The sequence below is a fragment of the Thunnus maccoyii genome, chromosome 13 (genome assembly GCF_910596095.1).
Source record: "Thunnus maccoyii chromosome 13, fThuMac1.1, whole genome shotgun sequence".
Classification (NCBI taxonomy): Eukaryota; Metazoa; Chordata; class Actinopteri; order Scombriformes; family Scombridae; genus Thunnus; species Thunnus maccoyii.
Window position 1 is genome coordinate 30,950,225 of NC_056545.1, and position 24,967 is coordinate 30,975,191.

At 38.2% G+C, this 24,967-nt stretch overlaps 1 protein-coding gene across 3 annotated transcripts; it reads left to right on the top strand.

The window, feature by feature from the left end:
• The first annotated feature begins 1,719 nt into the window (after positions 1–1,719).
• Positions 1,720–15,613, top strand: zpld1a (zona pellucida-like domain containing 1a). 3 transcript variants are annotated; one of them, XM_042431455.1, is made up of 14 exons: positions 1,720–1,807; positions 2,936–2,967; positions 3,477–4,037; positions 4,381–5,128; positions 5,725–5,838; positions 6,534–6,754; positions 7,621–7,802; positions 8,707–8,779; positions 9,277–9,374; positions 11,808–11,888; positions 11,990–12,161; positions 13,191–13,293; positions 13,785–13,814; positions 14,572–15,613. In XM_042431455.1, the coding sequence occupies exons 5-14, from the start codon at positions 5,733–5,735 to the stop codon at positions 14,745–14,747; spliced, it is 1,242 nt and encodes a 413-aa protein (XP_042287389.1). In that variant the 5' UTR covers positions 1,720–1,807; positions 2,936–2,967; positions 3,477–4,037; positions 4,381–5,128; positions 5,725–5,732; the 3' UTR covers positions 14,748–15,613. The 3 variants fall into 3 exon arrangements, with proteins under 3 accessions (XP_042287389.1, XP_042287390.1, XP_042287388.1); XM_042431456.1 differs by having other exon boundaries at positions 3,477–3,675; positions 3,757–5,128; XM_042431454.1 differs by having other exon boundaries at positions 3,477–5,128.
• Positions 15,614–24,967: the final 9,354 nt, after the last annotated feature.

Here is a 24,967-nt window from a genome sequence, read left to right on the forward strand (position 1 = left end):
TCACTAGGTAGCTCATAAAATGCACACATATTTTGACATCCATGAAAACAAAGAGCCTAATTAAATATCTGTGTGTGGGCTATCTAAAATAGAGTTGAAAAGCAGTTGAAAAGCTATAAACATGATAAGTGTAGAACTACAATTAACCCTTAATAATTAAAAAAAACAAAAAACAAGTAAGACTTTCTTCTATTGTTGTGAAATGAATCCATTTGTTCCTTAGTGCAGTTTTACTTTACAGAATTAATTCAAATATTTGTGACAACGTTTTTCAATTCAATAAAAATCAATAGAAAAATAAAAATAAAACGGATTGATCACAGCTGAATATACTGGACCAAATGATTTGTTCTGATGGATATGTTATTGACAGAATGATGTACCAACTGAAAGCAAATCAGTTGTCACACATTTTGAATCCATGTGAAGCAGTCACCATGGAACTTTATTAATATGAGTTAGCTTTATTTATCAAAGACAAGAAAGATGCTTTTTGCAAGAGAGACATGAGAACAAATTACAAATCATCACACACACACACACACACACACACACATCAGTATGGGTTTCTGTTTTGAAATGAGAAATAAGCTCTGTTCAGGTATGAGAATACAACTAGAATTTTTAGTTTTTGAGTTCGGTGTATGGGGGGCACCTTGATGGATATTGGTGACATTTATATTGTGACTCACCAGATTTCACCTCAGGTCTGAATAACAAATCCTTCCATTATGTGAAACAGCAGCTCCAAGCAAATATCCCTGCTGCTATCAAAGAAAGCTAGAATTACATTAGATTAATATCATTGTGTTTTCTACCAGAGAAGAGAGTGTAATTGATGTCTCAGTTTGTCACAGTTGATACTATGACCCTGAGAACTACATGTTGAAAATATTAAAGATTATTAAAACCTTTTTCTTTGCATTTGAAATGTACTTCTGAATGAAAAGTTCCTTACCTAGAATTCTGTCTAAGATACTCCTCTTATCCTTACCCAGCATTTTACATTCTCTAAAGCTCTAGCCATGATTGCACTAGCTCTTGTAGTTGGCCTTTTTAACAAGACGACATGAGAAATAAATTGAAAGTCTTTAATAGAGACTAAATTCAGAATTTCTGGCTCAAGGCATGCTCCAAGGACAGAGAATCATTTATGTCGCTCAATCAGGGAGATCAATCTCAATCTGTTGAGCAAATCAGTGAGGCTTAACTTTTGAGGGCTATCCAATGAGCAACATTGTCCTGGTTTGTAACAAATATAAAGTTGTTACAGAAATGTGAAGAGAAGTATTTATTACCAGAAGCATGAGAATACATGCTCCTCATGTCTGGGAGTTTGTACTAAAAGGACTGTAGCTATGGGAGGTTCCCACTTGGTTTTTGTATCTCAGTATGCTAAAGCCTCATATTAGCTTCAGTTGTATGTATGTTTGCACATCTCTCACATACAAATCACAGGAGGGGATCTCTTCCCAGCCAGTATAGACAGGAGGAATGATTGCAGTGGCTAAAGCCCATTTTAAACAGAGATCCCGCAATATTGTCATAAAGAAGACCTGTCATTATGCCGGCTTTGCTTTTACATTACACTGAACCAAACAAAGCCAGCATAATGCTGCCTTTGTGTATGATTTTAGATAGCATGCCAGTGTTCTGGAATCGGTGACGTGTAACATAACAGTGTCAGCTTCTAGTGTGTGTAGTCCTGCCATGCCGGCTGTTCCTTTTACACAGATGTTGATCTGGCAGTGTGACTTCCTCTGCTGTCGGCTTAATGGCGGAACCATTCACCCACAATTCCGTGTTGGTACGTTTCATATAGAACGGTGAGGCAGAATAAGAGTGCAACATTCCAGCCTTGAACAGGCTTTATAAAAGAGGCTTAAAACTCTTTCAATGTACATATTGGTATTATTTTAAAATAAACTTGCAAAAATGTGAAACTATCCTTTAGTTAGTGAGTTTTAGAGGTGCTGGTGCTTTGGACAGAGTAAGGCTAGCTGTTTCCAGTCTTTGTGCTAAGCTAAGCTAACCAGCTAACCTACAGACATAAGATCTTCTCATCTAACTGCTGTCAAGAACACATATAAGCATATTTCCCAAAATATCAAGCTATTAATATATTATTGTTTTCAAACAACCATACCTGTATTAAAATATCATTTTCTGGAAGTACCAACAGCTATCAAACAATGCAAGTGAGGAGATGTCACATTATGTTGCGTCAATCAAAGAACAATGCAATGAAGAAAGCATTTGTGTATAAATCCATATCTCATTCTGCCTATGTAATGTTACAACAATCTAAAGGTTTTAAAAAAACAACTAGAGTGATTTAAAAAAAAAAAAAGATAGATTCGCAAATGAACTGAGATTTCTTCTTATCAGTGGATCCATGGTTGTGATTAAGGTAACAACTGAAGGGAAGTAAACACTAAACCCCATGCCTCAATGACCAGAACACTACATCATTTTCTGTACACATTCGCCTTATAAAAAAAGAGAAAAATGCATATTCCAAATAGAGGGACAAGTGCGTAGTGATGCACTGCACACATTGTGTGCATATGTTAGTGCACTAAAAAAACTCTTGAATTTGAATGACCAGGCCACTGCAACTGCTGTTTCATACTGCACCTGTTGGTTTTGGAACACAACACAGTTTTTCTGTCTCATAGCCTGTAAACAGGCTTTACAGCTTTTTCTGCCCAGCAGCTGTTGCTCAAGTTGTACAGCCTATTGCTCAACAGGACACCATATTGGAAGGAGAAATTAGGGAGCACAAAAACTGACCGTGGAAAGCTTAAATTTTATATGATGACACGTTTATTATTCATATTTGTTGCACATTTTGAATACAGCAATATTCTTTCTTGCACAACAAAGAACTAATAGTTTTTTCTGTTTATGCACCATTGACCATGGTAACCTGAAGAGCTCAGTGAGACAGCCCTTAATTCATCAAAGGTAAACAAGTCACAAATGAGAGAAGAGGAAAGTTTTATAAAAAAAAAATGTATTTGAAAAACAATGTTAGCTTGTCAGCATGTACCGTATATACAGTGCATTATATTCCTAAGAAGAGTCTCTGTGTTTCCGGTTCAGGGTGAGAGATTATAGGTTGCTGTGTTGTTGTCAGGTACATCTTGACTGTCTGTTGTTGCTATGAAAAATAATCTTTGTTCAGGCTCGAGTAAAACCTTGACACTGATGAAACTACTGGTGCTCAAGTTGTCAACAAGTTCTTCAGTAACTCCATACAATCTTTTTATGCTTTTGCCAAGAGAATGTATGATTTCCATGAATTCATAGATGTCATATAACATGACCAGCAATTAACACATCCAGCAAACAGCCAATGGGATGCTTTGCATTCACATGGTCTGTACAGAAACCTCAGGATTTAGCCATAAGTAGACCTGTGGTTTGTGTAGTAGTGCTGAGGTTTGACATGTCAATTTGTCTGTTTGTGCAAGGTGATGAAAAGTTGGCCCCCATGGTTGCCATGTTCCATGGACTAACATGCTCTCTAGCTGGTAAGACCAACTGGATCTAACAATCAGGCATATGGAGTGATGAAACGAGCTGTGGATAATTGAGGTGCTGGGGTACTCTAGATGGCTATCAGTCTGCAGTAAAGCGATGAACTACCTCCAGTTTTTGGCCAAGATTCTCGTAATTACAATTTATCTGGATTAGCAATGTCCTTCGAAATAAGAAGTCGCCATTCCCCAACTCTCTGCGTTCAATTCTTAGACAGGTCTCCAGGTGAATAGCAGAGCAGCGAAGGAACACTGCTGAATGTCACTACTTCCCAGTAGTTTGTACAGGCAGCTTTAACATGATGTTTTATATAGGAAGACCATGGTGGATTGAGGGATCACAAATGGTACCTGAACACCCTTGAACAGTGGATTTGAAATTAAATCATCACCAAAATGACTGCTTAAGCTATAAAGAATGATAAAAAAAAAAAAACACGGCAGGTGAAGGACAAAGGCTACTCTTGATCACCTTAATTGCCTGAGACAAACGAGGTAAGGGCACATTACACCTTAAATAACTGTACTATAACTGTCAAATACTATAGCAATAGTAAGTTTTCTTGAAGACAGGATGTGATGCATTATTAAAGCTGATGGAGCACTGCAGGGCAGATTGTTGATAAAACACCACAGAGGTAAACTTTAACTGGAACTAGTGTGAAATATTTAGGTGATGGCAGCCGTCTGTGTCTGGCGGAATGAAAAATACATGTGGGTGAATTTTCAAATGGACAGAAGAAAGAAACCTAACAAGTGGCCCACTGGAACTAAAGTGAGAAGTTTGCTCTAAACTGCCAATGCAATGTCCTTTCTATCTCATATTCCATATTCACAGAATCCCTGTTTGTCCTCTGTCTGGTTCTCACTGTGGCCAGCCCGTCCCATATACTGCTGTCCATATGGAAGATGGGACAGCGAGGACCAGCTAATCCCTTGAAACTCCATGAACTTTGCTTTCTTTTGCTTTGCTCTCTGTATGTGGTGGGAGTCCTGTGACCAGGAATCAAAGTTTGGGGATCAGGTAGGAGGCCGGCAGTGGCTTGCAGCCCCACTGAGCAGATTGCCTGCTGCTGTGCTGACTGAGGACTGCTGTACACAAAGCATGAAAAGTGTGGATTCCCGGGGCCAAGGGCCCGTGTGGTGGGCTCTGCACTCCCCGATCGGCCCGGGGAGAAAGGAACGGCTCAGTCAGCAGGCCAGGGCCACTGGAGCGATGAAAAGATAATTCCCCCCCCCCACCGCCACTGGACCTCATGCGGCGTCAAACCATTTGTGAGCAGTGACAGAGCCAGATTGGGCCGAAAGGATATGAGTGGGAAACTTCAAAACCTGCTCATGTTTCTGTGGACGTGAAAGGATTTGTATAACACATTCAGATTTGATGGACTTTCCCATGTTCGCTCTGGACAGCCCTTTTTTGTTGACATGTTCAAATAATGAATCTCTTATGTGTAGGATCCCTTTTTCCCCCCCTGCTCCCAAGTCCTGTTTCTAGTTGTCGGGTAGGGATGCTGTGCGGACCATTCCATCGTCTGTCCCAAGCTTATGGAGTACCGCTGACTTGCCGGCTTCCAGGAACCAGGGTGAGTGGTTCTACTGCTTAGAGAGCAGCGGTCTGCCCTTTTACCTCAAGCTGCCAGGAACACCATCATCTGCTGTCAGGGCTAGAGAGGCTAACTACAAACTTGGTGCAATTACTCCTTTAATTTAACTGTTTCCTTTAGGACTGAGTCTTGCATCTGTGACTGACAATGATTATGTGATAAGAGGTTTTCACAGGACAATGAGATGAGCACACAGAGATAAGCCATTATACTTTATGAAATGACTGTAGTTATCAGCACATTATCAGCATCATTGCTTAGAACTTTGATGCCAAAGCTGCAGGTGTTCATAGATAATTCAATGTGACATTTGCTTGCTTTGATACTGTTTGGCAGGCATATGAATGATGTTCCTCTGAAGTCACAACTGTTACAAGATAACGGATATCTTTTGGGAAAATCTTCCCTTGCACACTTGCAGAGAATATCTTGAGTTTTTTTCCAGCAAAAATAATTAAATATATGATAAATTTCCCTTTCTGTTTCCCAGCTTTAAAGGTTACATTTTGTGAAGTGACAGATGAAATGCATGACTGGATTTCTTACATTAAGTGCAAATTCTTGCTCTGTTTCAGGTGCTGACATGGAACATATATTTTTGATTCTTTTACTGTTTAGTAAGGCCTCATCAGTTGGAGCTCAATTCAATGGATACAACTGTGATGCCAACTTTCACAGCCGCTTCCCTGGTGAGGAACGACACAGATTCACACCTCTTGTTTCAGAAGTACTGGATGGAATTTACAGATGTATATCTTTTTAAAGGAAAGTTATTCTCAAATTAGCTACATTTTCCAAAGGAGAGATAATAGAAACATTTTCTACCCACAGACCAGTTGATAACCACATGTGATTTGAACAATTTTTTTTTTTTTAAAAATTACATTTCCAAAAATTTGTTTCCTTTAAAATAATAATAATTTTATTTGTAAAGCAATTTTCAAGCCAGGAGCACAAAGTGCTTTTCATAGACAGCACAAAAAAGCAATCTCAACACAAGAAAAGCAAAATACAAGCATGGAATTAAAAGACCGTATAAAAATAAATAAATCATCAAATAAATAATCCAAAGGTAAAACCGGTGAAACAATTAAAATCAGCACAACACAGCTGTATTATGTAAACAAATAAGACTAGTTGTCAGGAGACAGGATTTAAAAACAGAAACTGCATCAGCAGACTGAACACTAACTGGAAGACTGTTCCAAAAACTTAATTTTAGGAACAGAATAATTCATACTTGTATGTCACCTAAAATACACATTCAGGATTAGTCACTATTTCTATTTATCCCAGCTATACAACAAAATGAACTTGTGCCTCATTTTTATGTATCTGCATGTGTGTGTGTGTGTGTGTGTGTGTGTGTGTGTGTGTGTTGCAGCGGAGAGGGATATCAGTGTGTACTGTGGTGTGCAGACCATCACCCTCAAGATCAACTTCTGCCCTGTCCTCTTCTCTGGCTACACCGACACTGATATGGCCCTCAATGGTCGTCATGGAGATGCCCACTGCCGCGGATTCATCAATAACAACACCTTTCCCACCGTGGTAATCTTTAGTATCAGCCTGGCCACGCTGGAGTCTTGTGGCAATTCCCTCGTGGTAAGAAGAGTGGTTTAATTGATTATTGCACAGAATTTACAGAGTTACTGTCAGCATCACTGACACGGCACACTGTTGATGATGTATCTGGATTTGATGCTTTAACTACTAAGCAGGTTATGTTGTTGATAAGGTGATTAAGACCCACAGTAATAACATCACTTTGAGAAAATATGGCTCACTGTAAAGAGAGGATAATTGAAGCTTGTGATTCAGAGAGCAGGCATGCAGACACTTCCTGCTGAAAACGGTGTAAGAGTGTGTCATTAAATGACTCACAGACTTAGATGATTCTACATTTACTGTGTAACATTTTATGTGCTTACTAATTACAAGCAGAGCAGACACTAACTGAAGCTAAAATATTTAAAAACAGTAAAAAGCCTCCCAACTATTTGTAAAAAAAACAACAACCCCAAAACGATTAGATGTGACTTTCATTTCAGCCAGCTGTCTCGTTCACAGTATCCATGTTTAGATGTTGACAAGTTGCGTTTATCCTGCATGGGAATGAAATCCAGCACTCGTTATCTTGGTGAAGGGGCTGCTGTGGGATCTTAGAGGCCCTGTCAGGATGATGAGTGAAAAACAATTCTTAAAACAGTTTAGAATGAATTGTTGCTGAGTGAGCTGTCTCTCCCACATGTTTTGGCTGAGTGTCGAGCTGGATGGAATGAGACAGTTCCTGGAGGGTCCGTTATCAGATAAGGAGGGACTGAGTTGGGGATTAGTGAGGTGCATTAGTATGCTCAGTGGTTTGGCTGATGGTATCAAACCCCAGTCCAGTATACCCAAAGTAAGACAATGCTGGTGAGTTAGCGAGCCAAGAGGATGAGTGTTACCCACACTGATGTTGTTCACTGCAGGTCTCCACAGCTCAAGGACCCAATGCTTATGGGAACCTGTCACTGGTGCAGATTGGAAACATATCAGGGTATATTGACACGCCCGATCCCCCCACCATCATCAGTTACCTGCCAGGTCTGCTGTACAAGTTCAGCTGCAGTTACCCGCTGGAATACCTGGTCAACAACACACAGCTGGCCTCGTAAGTCTCTCATGATCATTTCCACTTTTACACTGGTTTGAAAGTGCTTTTTGGTTAGTGCAGTAAGGCTAGTAGAGTGCCACAGAAGGCGTATATTTAAATGGGTAACAGCAAATGTAACATTTATATTGTTCAGTTTTTGTTGACTCTGTGTCAGAGAGGTGCTGATTCAACACCAGGGTCATTTCTGAGGCTGAGGTTCTATATATAATTAATACACTTTACAGAGTGCAATCTTATCATATCTCACAGGATGGACAAAATATAATGTACCTATTAAAATATGTGTAAATATGTGTAAAATATGTGATCAGGGGCAACTCCACTACAAATTGTGGCCTCAAAAAGATCAACACCCCTCTGACACAGGGTCAACAAAACCTGAACATTTAAACTTCACTAAGGACCTATTTTTTCAAGGGCTATTGTTTTACATTTCATCATATTTTACAGGTTGGCCCACCACTATTATACAATCTATAAAACTGGATCTAGTTGAAAGAACAAAACAGAGCTTATACAGCAAGGCCAAATTCTTACACCTGCCATTTAATTATGTGTATTCCTAAGTTTGTTTTAAACTATGGATATGAAAATAGAGATTTTACATCTGAATTTAGGATTGAAGATTATAAAACATTTCCTTATATCTGGCCAGGATTGGTTCAGTGTGATTCATATATGGTTTCAAGGAATTCTGTGTGTTAACAAGTAGCAGAAAAAGCGGGGAGATAGGCTTAAAGTGCAGCTCAAATTTGCTTTTCTTTATTAATATTGTGAGTATTAGCATAACAGCACCTATGCTTACAGAATTATTTTCTGCTGGAAAAAACATGCAAATGTCAGGGAAATGTCACCTTTCAAAATCAGCAGCTTTCATCTGTTTTTTTTATCTTTATTGAAGGTCAGCAGCTGCAATCTCAGTGAAGGACAGCAATGGTACTTTCATCAGCACGTTGAATCTACTGCTTTACAATGTAAGTTCATATTAGTCAAGTCTAAATATTTGTTATTTTGCTGTTATTTTTGGAGCAGAGGCTGTTGCATTGGAGACAAAGCTAAAGCATAAAACAAAGCCATATTTGCATCAAAGAGTGAGATGCCGCTATGCAGCGATGTTAAGTTAATCTGCACCTTTTACATCTGTAATTGCAACGATTTCTGAAAATGATGATCCATGTATGAGACAGGGAGATACTGAAAGCTGAAAAACCCTTTTATGCAGCTCAAGTAGGCAGCAAATTACCTTTAATCCTGTAATTGGAGAAGATTATACTCAATTTACCCTCAATTCATTTCAAACCTTGTCGATTTGAACCAAACACCAGTAAATGGGATTCTGTGGAAACCAGACAATGGACATGCTGGGATTCATGAGGTGCATTGAAACAGGACGAATCACTTTCAACAAGATGAAAGCAAAGAATCAGGAAATGTAAGAATATGCTGACATGCTATTGTGCTTTATGTACAGGACTCATCGTACGTTCAGCAGCTGTCCATCCCCATGGCAGGACTGACTCTGAAAACGCGAGTTTTTGCAGCTGTAAAAGCCACTAACCTGGATAGGAGGTATTCATCCAACATCTCACCAGTTTACCATGTTCAATTTAGACTAAAACTACAGTTTTTTAAAAACCAAATCTCTTTATTTTGTCCACTATTATTTGTCTTCTGCCAAGTTGTTGGATCATCATTTTTAAAAACTGAAAAATCACTCCATCCCAAAATAAAATCAAGTACAATGTAACACACCCATGCTGACTACATAGAACAATATACAGAGCTATCCAATGACGCATTTGGCTGCAACATAATGTTGGCCTATATTCAGGTGGTGCCACACTGTAAAAGTACAAGAAAAGCATTTCTAATATTTTATACATTTGAGACATATTTTAATGAGAAATGCAACCTGATTCACAAACACCCAGCTACAAATGAGCTTTGAATCAAAAAATACTCATGGGACTTGGGGAGGATTACGCTGTTAACTGTGTCATTTTGTTCACCTGAGTAAGACCTTTGTGTTTTACAGCCAGCCGCTCCTATTGATGATGCACAGTGGGCAGGGCTGGTCATGACTCTGACTTGTACTTGTCTCAACCTTAATTTTGGGTGTTTTTCCTATTTGATCCTCTTAAATACTCACAGATAGTGAAACGATGTGAAAATCCCATGTTGCAACACACAACTTTTGCTCACCTGTTGCAACACATTTTGTGATTATGTTATGATCCACTAAAGTAAGGCACAATACGAGATGAATAAATTCCTGTTTTTGTTAGCTTTGCCACCATCTTGACTGTGACAAAAAATGCTCTAAATAAATAACAGTGTTTAAATTGAGAAGTTTGGACTTGTTGTCCCGTTAAGTGTTTCATTATTAAGTTTATACAGTTAGGCAAACCCAGGATGCTCGGATACCATTACACAATTCAATGCATCTTAAAGAAAACTGAGACTATACATGCCCCCAGTCACAGTCACTCTACTGAGTGCACTCTTCTAGTTGCTAAATCACTTCTGACTCTCTCCAGTCAAACGGACGTAACTCCCGATTGATTTTGAACATGACTCAGAGTGGACTTTGTCAGGTCTTTGTCATTCAATCTTGCCTGTAGGACTGATGGTGGGTCAGGGAGAGACTTTGCCTGAGGGGAGGGTGTAAACACAAGGACTATTCAAACTGTTTAGCAGTTTGGCTCATTGTTTACCTTATTACCATATCCTGATCTCCTCAGTCACCATTAATACCATAACTCAGTTTATGCTAATGTCCAACCCTGTCTCCTATAAATATTTATATCCTACTAAATTGCAACAGCAACAAATACATTTTGAAAGTATGGCGACTGGATTATACTTTCTATTAATATTGCAAAATGTTGATACAGCGGAATGTTCACTACATATTTAATTTGCTTTCCTACAATATCTGCTCTTGCAGATTTTATATTCGCTCATAGAAACTACAGCACGATTCAACTTTTTTATTGTTATGTTTAGACACTCACAGCTTGGTTAATATCAGAGGAAGATTGTGGTCTTTTTTATAAGATCCCCCCCAGACATGTTTTGAGACATTAAAATACTCTTTGATAATTATTTTCATTCTTGCTTTGAATACTAATTTGTGTCTGATATTTTTTTCTCTCAAAAAAATACAAAAAAAATCTTAAAATGACATCTACTCCTTCTTCATAGAGAAATCCATAATCTATAAATATGCATATATATGCATATATATATTGTTTTTAACTGTAACTGTGTAAATTGCATATTGAACCATGATTGGCTCCAAACTAGTTGTGATGTCACAAAGTCCTGCGTATTTTCACGCCTTAAACTGAGATTTAAGATTAAGAAACTTTCCTCCTTCAGCAGATGAATGTGAAAACAAACTGCACATACATCATTCTGCACAGAGAAGAGAACAACCAACTGAAGGAACAAGAAGAAAAACACATTTTTGAGGGGAGGGGAACATGACGGACAAGAAACATGTATCTACTTGTGCAGCATATGTTTACTTTTTTAGCATTTTAAGCAAAACCACAATCTTTCCCTAACCCCAACCAAAGCGCTTTTGTTGCCTTAAACTAACCACTCGCGGGTCTCCGGAATGTGAAACTCAGTCTCTGGTGTCAAAGTCCTGCTTTGTACACCCACTGACCTCCTCCTTATAACTAGCGTGTGGTATTTAAATGTAACGCTTCCTATGCTGGAAAAAACATTGCCAGGGAACATAATCGAAGCAGCAATTACATTTTCCTACAGTGTGATTGGGAAAACAAATGAATAGTGTGTCAACATCATTTCTAGTGGACAGGGTTGTGCTATCACATGATAGTTTTATCTATTAAAAACACAAAGATACTTTTCATTGCAGTCTTCTCTGAGCAATGTGCCACCAAAGAGTGTGAATAACCCTTTACATCAATGTGAGCCTATTTGTATTTAAGTCCCTGCACTCTGGATTTAATCATGCTTAATGTTAAATAGATGGAATGTTCTCATGGACTACTGCTACACCACGCCTTCTGGAAACCCTAATGATGACCTCCGCTACGATCTTTTTTTTAGGTGAGTCAGATTTGAAAACAGATCTATGATTCTGTTCAGTTCTGTTATTTCTCTCACTCTCCTTTCTAATGATGCTCTCCAATTTTCCCTCCCTGAGCCAGCTGTGAAAAAGATCCCCAGACTGCCGTCTTTGAAAATGGCAAGAGCCAAATGGGCCGCTTCGCCTTTGAAGTATTCCGCTTTGTAAAGCACAAGAACCAGAAGATGTCCACCGTCTTCCTGCACTGCGTCACCAAGCTGTGTCGAGCAGATGACTGTCCTATGCTCATGCCTGTGAGGCCAACAGCACTTAAACACTAACAGGGCAAAACTAACACACATTATATTTCTTCAGTACCTCTCTTCTTCATTTCAAAAGTGAAGCATGTGACTCTAAATTTCACCTGGATTCACATGTTCAGCTTTCAAATATCATTTCAGTAATACACATATCATGCAAAATCAGTTACCAAGTCAGAATGCCAGACTGCTCGAAGGTTTCTAGTCATCGCAAAATATTAATTTTAATATAATTCTTCACAGCATAAATTGACATTACTGTATAAAAAAAACTTACCCGATTATTGATTATGTGTCAATAAGAGGACAAATTACTCAGGTATTGATTACACTATACATAGCTACAGGGTCTATATTGTCTTGAGGTATTTATTAACAGGATGTTCAGGACTGTTTTTACAATCATTATGCACTTCCTTGCTAACATTTCCTCGGCTCATGATGCAAAAAATGTCTCCCTTCAGAGTAAAACTTGTGATCTTTTCTGACAATTAAAAAAAATATCTATTGGATTTGTCAGATGTTATAATGAAAAAGGCAATTTATATTCCTCCAGCTTAAGTGCCTGTCTAATTTCTTGCTCACGTCTCCAAACAGTGCTCTATTGGGGCCTAACTGACATGCTTGTAATCTATAACAGCGGTCAGAACAGTTGCATGATATAACCGGTAATCAGGCTATGCTCCTCTGTCTTCAGCCATTATACTGTTCTCTTATCCCTCTTTCATTTTTTATTGCAAATCATTAAATATGAATAATTTATGGAGGAGAACAAATTGAGAATAACACATGTAGTATTGTATTGTAGAATAATAATTCAAATCACCATGAGATGTCCACACTTTTTGCTTTTTTAAAATAAAAAACTAATTGTATTCATATATTACATTTGGTATAAATATAATGTAACCCAGAAAAAGGCAAAAAGTATACAGGATGTGTCTACTGAATATCATGAGAAAGTGGGACACATCTGGAGTATTTCATTCTGCCACCGTATCTCTCTTTGCCATTTCTCCATAGATCTGTGGCAGCAGGAGAAAGAGAGATGTCTCAGAGGGAAAGGAATCAAACCAAGCATCTGGAAATGCCGTCCTGACTGCCGGGCCTATCATCACTCGGAGTGGTACAGTTTAATAACACTCCTCCTCCTCTGCTGTTCCTTCTCCTCAGAGTCTGTTTCCCACCAAGCAAGCCTCTCTTCCTGACACTATCCAAACAACACTGTTACTGTCTGAAGTGCCTTTTCTTCCAACCCGAAACATAATACTTAGAGTATAATGCCATAAGCTCTTTCAGTTTCTTTAAACAGTATCATTCTTCTTCTCTGCTGTGATTTCTAACAATTCCGCTTGCAATTTAAACCTGCAAAGACTTTCAGTTAACCGCAGTATCACACTATACTAAAATGTAAAGCCTGAGATTTCAGATGACGATGTTGACTCATGGTGAGAACTTATCTGGGCGACCTAGATAGTCAGAGAGCGCCTGAAGGCATCCTATTGACTCACGTACTGTTTCAAAATATTAGTCACCACGCCATCATACAGTAAAGTATACTGTACTGAATACAATGTCCTGCTGTTACCCTTAAATGCCCTTTGCTGTCTTTCACAGATGAAACGCCAACCAACAACTCTCAACTAGGTAAGCCTTCCCATTCTGTCCATTGTGTGGAATGACACTTTTAAATGAAAGGGTGCCATTTAAAACAGTAAACACCTTCAACTTTAAGGAAATGTTCTCATATACTCTTCTACATTATTATGTATAATTATCCTGTGATGTTCATTGTATGGCAGGAGTCACATTAAGTCCCCTCTCCCCCTCAGTCTGCCTCTTCTAATTGCACTTCACTCAGTTATTTTGCTACACAACATAGACTAACTATTGCTAATTACCCCTGAAACTATTGCATTCACATAGGTGGAAAGAGCAAGAGTAATTGATTGCAATTAAGAGTAAAAATAAAAAACATGTTTTTCCAGTTGTTCCCGTGCTCCCAACCCAGCATGTTGTGTGGCTGTTGTTACATTCTGCTCTAATTGACTCTAATGTCAGTGGTGAAATTGGTATCTCTGCTGTTATGATGACTCCCTCGATTACTCCCTTCTTCTGATTGTTGAATGTTGATGCTGTTTGATTCCTGCTGTTTTGGATAGCTGAATCATTTTCTGCTTTCAAACACCACCGTTGCTGAGCTGGAAATATCTCAGCGTGACAATAAAAGTTGTGTAATTTTTCTCAGGAACAAGAAAAACAAACTGTTAAATAGAACAGTCTGAAAAATGCTTAGAGCATCACCAGTAGCTGTTTGTTTATGGGGGATTTTGCAGTGAAGGTGAATTTAAGGGCAAGAATTGAAAAAGTTGTTGATTATTTCTTTGTGTTTGTGCTGCTTTAGCCAACCTGAAAGCTCCAGTGTTTCAGATGAACACAGTGACAAGTGCGCTCATCTCAGGCGTGATCATCCTGGGCGTCATGAGTGTTTGCTTCTTCATCTTCTCCCTCACCCTCCTCAAAGGCAAGAGTGCTCCTGTCAGCACGCTGTCTGGAGTCCGCAACCCAGCCTTCAATTGAGTGCCTGAGCCCAGCTCCCTGTAGACACTCCTCCACAACTGACAACGCTTGCTGAGCGAGGGGCGAACAACAGATGTGACATGACATTTGTGCATGTAGTCATTTTACAGAAGAATAAAAGCTAAATGTTGATTTAGATAACTGTTATGTACAATGTGCATTAGTGTAGAAGTACAGCATGTTCTGAACTCACTTTGTGTTTCATCCTCATGGCAGGCCAGGCAACAACCTGCATGTGATCATTTGTCCCGCAACTTTAACCCATATAGCAGGGACACTCATAACTTAATACAATACCTCAGCTATACAGCTTTCAATTGCAGGGTATAGGATCAGTGACAAGGCTTACAGTACCTTATAATAGTGTATAATCTACTGGTTGAACTCACACTTCTTGTTTAGAGACTGAAATATAAGAACTGTTCATTGAAAATATAACTTGAGTAAATGAGGGAAGCTACTGTAAAAAAAAAAGAAAAAATGAAAACCTTTGATTTGGTGATTAAGTGAGCTAACAGAGAGCCTCAGGCTTAGATGGTAAGCTTAAAGTTCCCTTGACATAAAATCTAACTCTATTGATAATACTGATATTATGATTGGAATAAATCTTTAATTTATTAATGTTGCTATATATTAGAGGGGTAGTCTTATGATTAATCACTTGATAGGCTTGTTTCACCTAAATAGGTAGTTCACTCACTCACTTTAAATATTATATGCAACAGGGCGGCAATAAACTTGTTTGTTACGTTTCATTTGTATATGTAACTGTGTATAACTTTCCCAAAATGTATTCCCAAATGCCATTGATGACCTATTTGTAAAATGTACAAATTGTGTACAATTGTGCATATTGCAAATATTGCACTTTGACTTGTGATTAAAACTTGCCCAGTGTCATATTTGTAAAAATACATGCATTTCCTCCAAAAACTTCAAGTGGAGAATTTCAGTCGAATGTTCCTCCTTCAAACTTTGTACCAGAATGGGTTTTTAGTTTTGGGTGGCTGGGTGGGAGGATCCTTTATGGAGACATTTTATGATAGAGAAATGTTAGGTATTTCCCTCTCACAGTTGGTACAAATAGTGTTATCTTTAGTGTTTATATTTGATTATTTTCCCTTTTTAGGAGGAGATAACTGTGAATTAAGACAGATTATTTTATCTCCATGCACAGGAGGTGGCAGTGCTTTCCTCAGCCCTGAGCACTTCTGCCTGTCAGGTTACATACATTCTGCAACATTTGGATTAGTTTTTACGTAGGCCTAGGCCTTCTATCAGCCTTTTATGGGGAAGCCGCCAGAGAGAGAAAGAGGAGGAGGTGGGAGACAGAAGCACAAGAGAGTTGGCGTGCTGCAGATAATAGTGTGACTTTTTGTTGAGAACAGTGATGGATGATGACTGATAACCTTCATCCCTATTAGTTTCTGTCTATGTCTGTTTGTTAACCTAAAATCTCTTGTAAAATGTAAAAGTAAAGTTTGAAAATACTTCTGTTAAAGCATTAATCTCACCTTTGTGTCACTTATACAAAGCAACTTTTTGACTGCAGCATCTTCTGCCCCTCATTCTGGCTCACTTACTTACTACCCACTGAGGTTGGAGGACAGAATAACACCCACTGGTACTTGACTGTTGGTGAGCTCCATAGTTGTAATGGGTGTCTCACCAAGGTTCATGTAAGGCCTGCAACCTTTCTTGGTCCCCAGTGGAAATTAAGTTCTTGGGTGGCATGCAAATGACACAGATTACCAAACCCAGAGATACATAGGATGTGGTAAACCAACAAGCCCTCATATGCCAAATGTTAAGATGATTATTCTCCCTTGAATCATTTTTTATCGGTATGCTACTTCTTCCACATCCAGGTGGTCCAGGTTTACAATTGTAGAGTAGAATTTAAAAATTTGATATCATATATTACAGTTTGATTTAAAAAAAAAAAAAAAAGAGTGAAGGACCCAGTGTTCCTAATTTTGAGCTGTACTTATCTTTTACAGTCAGAGCTTATAAAATTGGTTTCAGGAAATGATTAAATAACTATCAGTGTAACTGTATTGTTCAATAGCACATATACTGCCAGTACTCTCAAAGGTTGCTGAGAAAGTTGTCATTAAACAACTGACAAAATTTCTTAATACAAGCCATTTTGGTCTACATTGTATGCAATTTGGCTTCAGAGCAAATCATTCCACCGAAACTGCTACCTTGCACTTAATAGAGCAAATTAAATCAAGACTTGATAAAGGAGGAGTAGTTGGTGCTGTATTTTTAGATAAAGCATTAGACACAGTCAATCATAATGTTTTAATATTGAAACTCTCTAAATTTAACTTCTCATCTAGAGCACTGGCATGGATGTCTTCATATTTATCTCATAGGATACACTGTGTTAAAGTTGGTGACACACTGTCCAGTAACATGAAGTGAACAATGGATGTTCCACAAGGGTCAGTGTTAGGTCCCCTATTATTTAGCCTATATATTAATGATCTCCCTCAACAGTGTCATGATGTAGAACTACAAATGTATGCAGATGACACCGTTGTGTACACACATGCAAAAACAGCTGAGTTATTTGCTGCTAAGCTAACAATTGCATTGGAAAGGATCACACATTGGCTGGATCATTCATGTCTGAGTCTAAATGTAAACAAGACAAAGGGTATGTTTTTCTCTAAAACCATGGTACAATCTCCTAATGCTGATATTCTCATCAAAGGTGAAAGGACTGACATAGTCACTGATTTTGAATATCTTGGTGTGACACTGGATCTAAATTTAAACCTTAAGAAACGTGTTTAAAAAACGGTTAAAACCATAAAGTACAACTTAGCAAATTTTAGACATATTATAAACTGTCTCTCTTTGGACACAGCCAAGACATTTATGCATGCTATGATTCTTTCCCATATGCCTTATTGCATCACATGTTGGGGGCAGGATGAAGAAAAAACTCTAAAAACTCTGGACAAAAAGCCAATGCATTTCCATCACCATAGGGTATGGAGAAATACAATTTACTGAGCTTTGAGAATTTTAGATTATTCTCAAATTTGTGCGTAGTTTATAAAATTTTAAATGGTTTGGCCCCTCCTCCACTATGTGACTTTGTGCACACTCGCTCAGTAAGTTCTATTAGATCCTCCAGAATATTCTCTATACATAATTGTACTATACCATTTCGTCGCACTGCATTTGGACAGTCAGCTTTGTCTGTGAAAGCCACAACTCAGTGGAATGTCCCAACTGATGATATGAAGAGCTGCAGTTCCATCAGCACATTCAAAACCAAATTGAAAAATCTGCTAAAAACTACTCAGCTCTGTAACCACTGAATCTTAACTTAATCTCATGGTCTTCTCTTGATTTTAATTTGACATGCTTACATTATTAATTTCTAGTTGACATTGTGGGTGTATGAGATGTGCTATTGTGTGTAGCTTTGTATTTTGTATAATGTGTCCTGTGTGTTTTTTGCTTTGTACTGTTTGTTATTGTGCTGTTAAATGTTTTCATTGTAAGGGACTGCAGATGAAAATTAGCTTAAAGCTAACTCTGGTGCAGTGCATCAAATGTTAACATTTATGTTTAAAACTGTACACTGTCCCAATAAATACAATACAACAGTGCACATAGATTTGGGCAAATAAGTACATACTGTGGGCACCCTGATAGCCTAAGATGACCATAAACTACACCTTAGTTCCTCATCTCTCTCTCTTATTTCCAGTCATCTCTTTGCTGATACTTCCAAATAATTATAAAAGAAATTGTAAAAGTTACAAGAAATAAAAATAATTGCTTAGTGTTGAACACTCTGTAATTGGAGGGTAAATTGGCATCATAATACATCAATATTTCATAATTTATTTCATTACGTATTGTAAATAAAGCCATCCATTTCTCTCAGTGGCAAACCTGAGGAATACACCTTTCAGATATTATAAAGCTCAATGATCTTATGAGCTTCCAAGGATTGAAATGTACATATAATTTACTGGCTTCATCCTATTATTTTTATTTTGATTTATCTTTTCACACCACACCTTGGAATCACTTGATTGAAGGTAAATCTGTAAATCCAGTAAATGTCATATCTATAAAAATGCAATGGAAATTGTATGTTTATAGTGTCTGCATTCTTTAACTTTATACAGTTTCGTTTCCAAGTCAAATGCTCCCTTTCTACCACAAGTGGCAGATACACTGACAATATGTAAAATGTATCTGAAATATAGACTATGACTGTTTATGTACAGGTAGCTGTCTAGTTTCTTTGAAACTAAAACTGTGAGAAGTGTTAGTCAGACTGTATGGGTGGATGAACTGTGTGTTTTCTGTCTTTCTTTTCCCTTTTCATGTATTTCTATCAGTCAGTCAGTTATATTAATACTGTACAGTATATGTTTATGCCATTCTGAGTGAAGGTTGTGAATGCTTTGGTCACATAAAACATGAACTAGTGACTCATTTCTCATGCCAAAAAACCTCTGTGACATAAGCAATGGTAGACTCAAGCCAAAGCATTAATAAAGCATCAGTTTCAGGTAGATGCCAGGCTCAAAGACTCAGTGGCTGTTAGATGTCAGTCACATAAGGGAGAGGTTTATTGTACAGTCTGAAAACATACAGGATAAATCTTTCATGAGATTCTTGTCTGACTTTTGAGTTGTGTAAGCACTGACTCTGTACCAGTTGTGACTGAGAGAAGTGGAGTAAGGTTATTCACTTTAAACACCTACACATACTTGATGGAATTATCTGATGACCGTTTTAAAAAGCTAGAGCATCCATTTCTGTCGGCTAAAGAAACACTTGCTTTTCTTTGCTTTGTAAAGTTACAACAAACAGATGTGATAAAATCCCCCCACATTAGAACTGAATAATGTGGTGGTCTTTCTCATTGAATAACAAGGTGTTCATCTGTTTCAAATTGCAAATATTTGTCTTCATGTTCAAAACAAACTGCTGAGAGAAGACAGAAACACACAAATAGGCTCAACTACATATTTTATGTTGAACATTGTATGTGTCAATTATGCCCAGAGGGGAGAATGGTTTTAGCTTCTGTTTTGAACATCCTTCCTTTATTGTGTATAAGGTAGTCCATCTGGAAAGGTTCGAACTTGCTGGCAATGTTACGAACCATTTAGAGAGCTTTAAGGCATGAAATTTTATGCAGTGCTCAGTGGTAGAAAAAATTAGATTCAAAATGGCTGAAAATCTGTCAGTTATGATAACAGCAAACAGCACAATAAAGTTGACCACAACATTAATTTTATTCTTTTTTTTTTGGGGGGGGGGGGGGGGGCGTTCCTGGTGAATCTGCATGTGCACTTGTAGCAGCTGTAAGATTTCACCAGACACACCAGAATTCAAGGTCTGCACCTTTCATTCTCTACAACAGAGTAGCATGGGGCACAGTCAGAAATACACACAATGGTAAGCTCTCTTCCAGTCCCCAGAACCAGCTTTACATGAGAGCTTCCTTGGGGTCATCCCTCATTCCCTCCCTTCTCCTGACATAGCTGTCATTGTCTGTGATGTCATTGTGTCTCCACTTTGTAGAACATAACATCCAAGGGCAGCCATACATGAGATACAGGTGAGGACACCCAGGTGGCTCATGAGCTGTACAGTTGTAGACAGAGGTCAGTGTCTGCAGCATCTACAGCCATTTGTACGTATCCCTGGGTGCTGGGTGATCATACTTCTGAAGGTTCTGTTCATAAGGTGTTGTTCTTGGTTTCTTCAGGCAAGCTCACCGCAACAGCTCTTCAGTCAAGTGGATCTCAAACTTTGCATCCTGGTCTGAACAGACCCTTTGTGGGAATCTATAGATGCAACTGACATGCAACTGGTCAGAGCATTGGCCTCCCAATGCAGGTACCACAAACTACAATACAAAGGGAGGGCATATTATCCCACATTATTATTGGTAATATACAAAACAAATATGTGCACTTACACAGTTTAGAAACTGGGAACAGGGACATCTTTCAGCTGTTTTTGTCAACAGTTTAAAATGTATGAATGGATTTTCATGAAATTTAGTGTTGATAAGTGTTGGGAGATGTAAGACAGAATTAGCTTTGGTTGGTAATTAGAATCTTATGTCTAATGAAGGGAAAAAATAGGGAGAATAAGAAAAGGGAAACCAGTTTTTCTGAGTGTTACAGTAAGCTATTGAGTGTTGATGGAGGTTTGCACTCTAGGAGTGCCTCCTAGTTTACTCTCATAATTTGAAAGTTCTTATGTGCTCTGAAAATAACTTCCCACTCAGAACATTGTCTAACTCAACTGGAAAAGAACAGTTCAAAGCAGAGAGCCATGTCTGATGTTTAATTCAAACTGTCTTTTAACTCTGAGCCACAGGAAAACATCTGGGAAAGTAATCTTCAAAATTAGAGGCTTTCTTAAGGTAGTGGGCAGAGCAGCTCATGTAGTGTGCCTCAAAAGAGCCGATGCAGTGTCCTGCAGGATGTAGTCAAAGATCTTTGCCTGGTGTCTGATTTGTCTGATTGCTCTCCCAGTGTCACCTGGAATCAGATGGCCTCCTTCAAAGGAATAGTTTGATCTTTCTGTGAGATATGCTTATGTGCTTTCTTGCCAAAAGTTAGATGGAAACATATGTACCACTCTCATGTCTGTGTGTTGACTATGGAACTATGGAGTCTAGAAGTGATTAGCCTAGTTTAGCATAAAGCAAGGCTGGACTGGGACAAAAATTCAGGCCGGAATTCTTACACTTACTCAGGCTACCTCATACATCAAGGGTACTCAATAGGCAGACTCTGGTCCGGATCTGGATCCAAACAGAAATAAATCCGGACTGAGACATAAATCTACATAATTAATATTTATCTCCCACATATATTACAAAATGAAACTGACTGAAATCATCATATTAAGCTACAAGCAGAATAATAGTTGAGTCAGCAACACAGCAAGAGCAGGCAATGGAGGGGCAACACAAGAAGCTCTTCTATGAATCTGAAAATGAAAATAATGTAAGAGTGAAGACAAAAGGTGCCACTATTTCCATTGAATGGGAAAAATATGCTTTTCTGAACATAGTTTGTATCTATGCAATCTAGCTAACGTTAAAGAGAAACATAACACCCACATTCTGTTAGCTCCTTCCATTCACTAAATAGAACAACAACTGTAGGCTCATGGCTACATAGTGTGTGATGCAGGAGGTCAGGGGACACTGGCCAGAGTGACTTACCAACAGTGTGATAGAGACTGACTGCTTAGTGTAGCATGAACAGTGATGTAGAGCTGGTAGTCAGAGCTAACCAGCCATGAGCAGCTGCAGTCAGACTCTCTGTGTCCACACTGGAAACACAGAGTCTGCTGGAGCTTTGGCAGTCACTAGAAGCACATTCATGGCCCTTTGTAAAAGTTTCTGTGTTGTATCTTTGTTGTAGCTGAGCTAGCGGCTCAACTAGGAGAGGCTCTCCGGTGTAGGTGTGTCTGTGGGGGAGTGCCAGTACATAGCTATGGCCCTGCTGTTCAGACTTTATATAAATATTAACGTTTATTGTCATCAATATCTTGTAAAGCTCTGAATATAGCACAGGTTGTGTGACCACACCTGGCTAGCTTATTAACTCATTTGAAACACCTTTTTGCCTGTGACAAAAAGTTACTAACATTTTTTTACTGTCACTTTTTGCTCATAAAATAAATTTGTTTCTTTTGTATAAATACAGCAGAGATCTGTAACTATGTGCCATATAGAGTTCAGAGAATGCAGGTTTGTATTCCAGACACATTCTACCAACACTACACTGGTTAAGTTAATTCTATGTAGTTGATGGTTGAGTAATTTGTAAAGTCCTTTGGTGTAGTATTTAAAAGATGGCAGACAATGTAACAATTATTCAGTTGTAACATTATTTGTAGATTTTTAAAATTCATAAGGGGAAGTGATAAAGAAAATATACTGCCATATTATTATTATTTTACACAATGTACAGTGACAGCAGTCCTCTTGGGGCCACAGTAGAGCGGGACACTGAGTATTGTTTTGGTTAATCTGCTGGAAAGGTCACTAACATAAGGTTATCAGTCAGAGAGCTACACCCACTCATTATCTTCAGCAAGAGAAATTGAGGGTCAAATCACACAGTGCGTCTTCTCACGTTTTCTTTTATGTAAACAGAAGTATTCACGTGTCTGATATTTACTGAGATTAAGAAGGTGACACTTCAGCACATGCTGAGCAAATGACAGGAAACATTTGAAATAAAAATAGTGATACAGAATGAAAAATTAAAGTAGACTTTTCTGAGATACCTTTTGCAATATAATATCCAATACAACATTCAGACTGCTTGAGCTGCGCTATTATATACATGTTGCCTTTGAAAATAATGAATTCTATTGACTGAAAGATATATGTATGTATGTTCATTTAACTTCTAATGGAAATAAAACAAAAACACACTACAAACTATTGTTTTATTCGATTTTATCTATCTGATATCACTTGTAATATTTGTAATTTTAAAAAAAAGCATGTAGATTCACTGTCACACAGTCCTGTTTCAATCCAATCAGTTGTTATACTTGATCATCAACTTGTTTTGCATTATATCTTACATTACAGACACTTTTTGGTGAAAATGTCTCACATAAACAATCTGAACCCACACTTGGTGTGTAAACATTCTTATTACATAGGATGTCTACAGTATGTTTTTCATATCAATGCACCCTGGAGTTGGATGTTATGAATGCAGTTGGAATGTTTACGTGAAGTAGCAGTAGTAGTTTTGCTGATGATAATATTTAGGCTGTTGTCCCATGTAAAATCATAAAGGCTTTTCTCAAGTAAGGTTTACACAGCTTCTGGAGCTGCACAGGATGAACTGAAAAGCTAAAGGGAAAGAATATCTGCATAGCAATAGAAGGAGCTTATGCAATGAGACAAAGCTCCTCACTTGTTATGCCACCACCAGCTCGCTCTCCAGAATCACTCAGAATGAGAATTCTCTCCCAGGTTGGGTGATGATGATTTCTCTGAAACTCATAGCATTCCTGATAAGAAGAACCTTGGATTACTATAATTCTACACCTGCTGTTATCAGTGGGGATTTTGCCCACTATCAGTTAAATCCTGAAGCCATAAATGCTGCAGCACTTAATAGTGTCCACTCATTATATTAAGGTTTTCACTCCTCTATGTGTGATGTTCTCTTTTTAGCACAAATCAGCCATGCAGTCTCATTAATTGATTAACTTTATTTAATTTGAAGATTTTCTTTTTTTATCACAAATGTGTTTATTGTATATGCAATGAATTAACATAAGTATATAGACATTTTATTTGCTACTGCCGAACAGATGACTGTGGTAAAAGGAACAATTTCTTTCAAACACATTTTATGTGAGTGTCACACAAAGATTAGAAGGTTGACATAGATTTTGTGTGATTTTTGTGGTTGACATGCAACAAAGGTTCCACAACAAAATCAGACCTGGTTAGTAATATGATATGTGTCTCAGACCAAAAGGCTGCAAGTACCACTATGTCTTAATGTAACTCAAAACATACAGTAAATTTTTGTCCATGTATTATTTTATGAACATGCAGCCCCTGCTGTCTTTCCCCCATTACTACATATATGTCCTGATGGTTACCAACTCTCTGCTGTTAGTGTTAAACTACAGGGGAAATTGTACATCCTGTCATAATTCCCATAATTTACTGCCACACTGCAGTAAAATCTGTTGTTGTAAAAACACATCTGATCATGGAAATATGCTCTAACAAGATTCTTGATGCTCTGGCTACAGATTATGCAGAGCTGAATACATCAGCAAGTTCCAAAATTACAGCATGATTGTCTCTCGTCTCTGGTTTAGCTGACTGAAGCTGGTGCCAAATTTGTGTGCTTTGTAAGCAGCCAGGCAACCCTGGTATTCCAGCTTTTTCCACCCTTGTGTCAATGAGCCTATTTGCTAAGTAAGGTAACAGCTGATGCACCGCCGCACTAAAGAATGCTGTATTTTCTTTTCTATGTTAAGAAAGCAAAACTGGAGGGTGAAATTGATTTACATATGTGGAGTTTTTCCATTTGAGACTCTGGATATAGGAATAAATACTAAATTTATTTGTTTCCACAGATACATGCACTACCTCTCTCCTTGTTGAAAGACCCTGCTTACCTGTGTGTGTGATTGGTTGGGAAAGTAAACAATGGAGC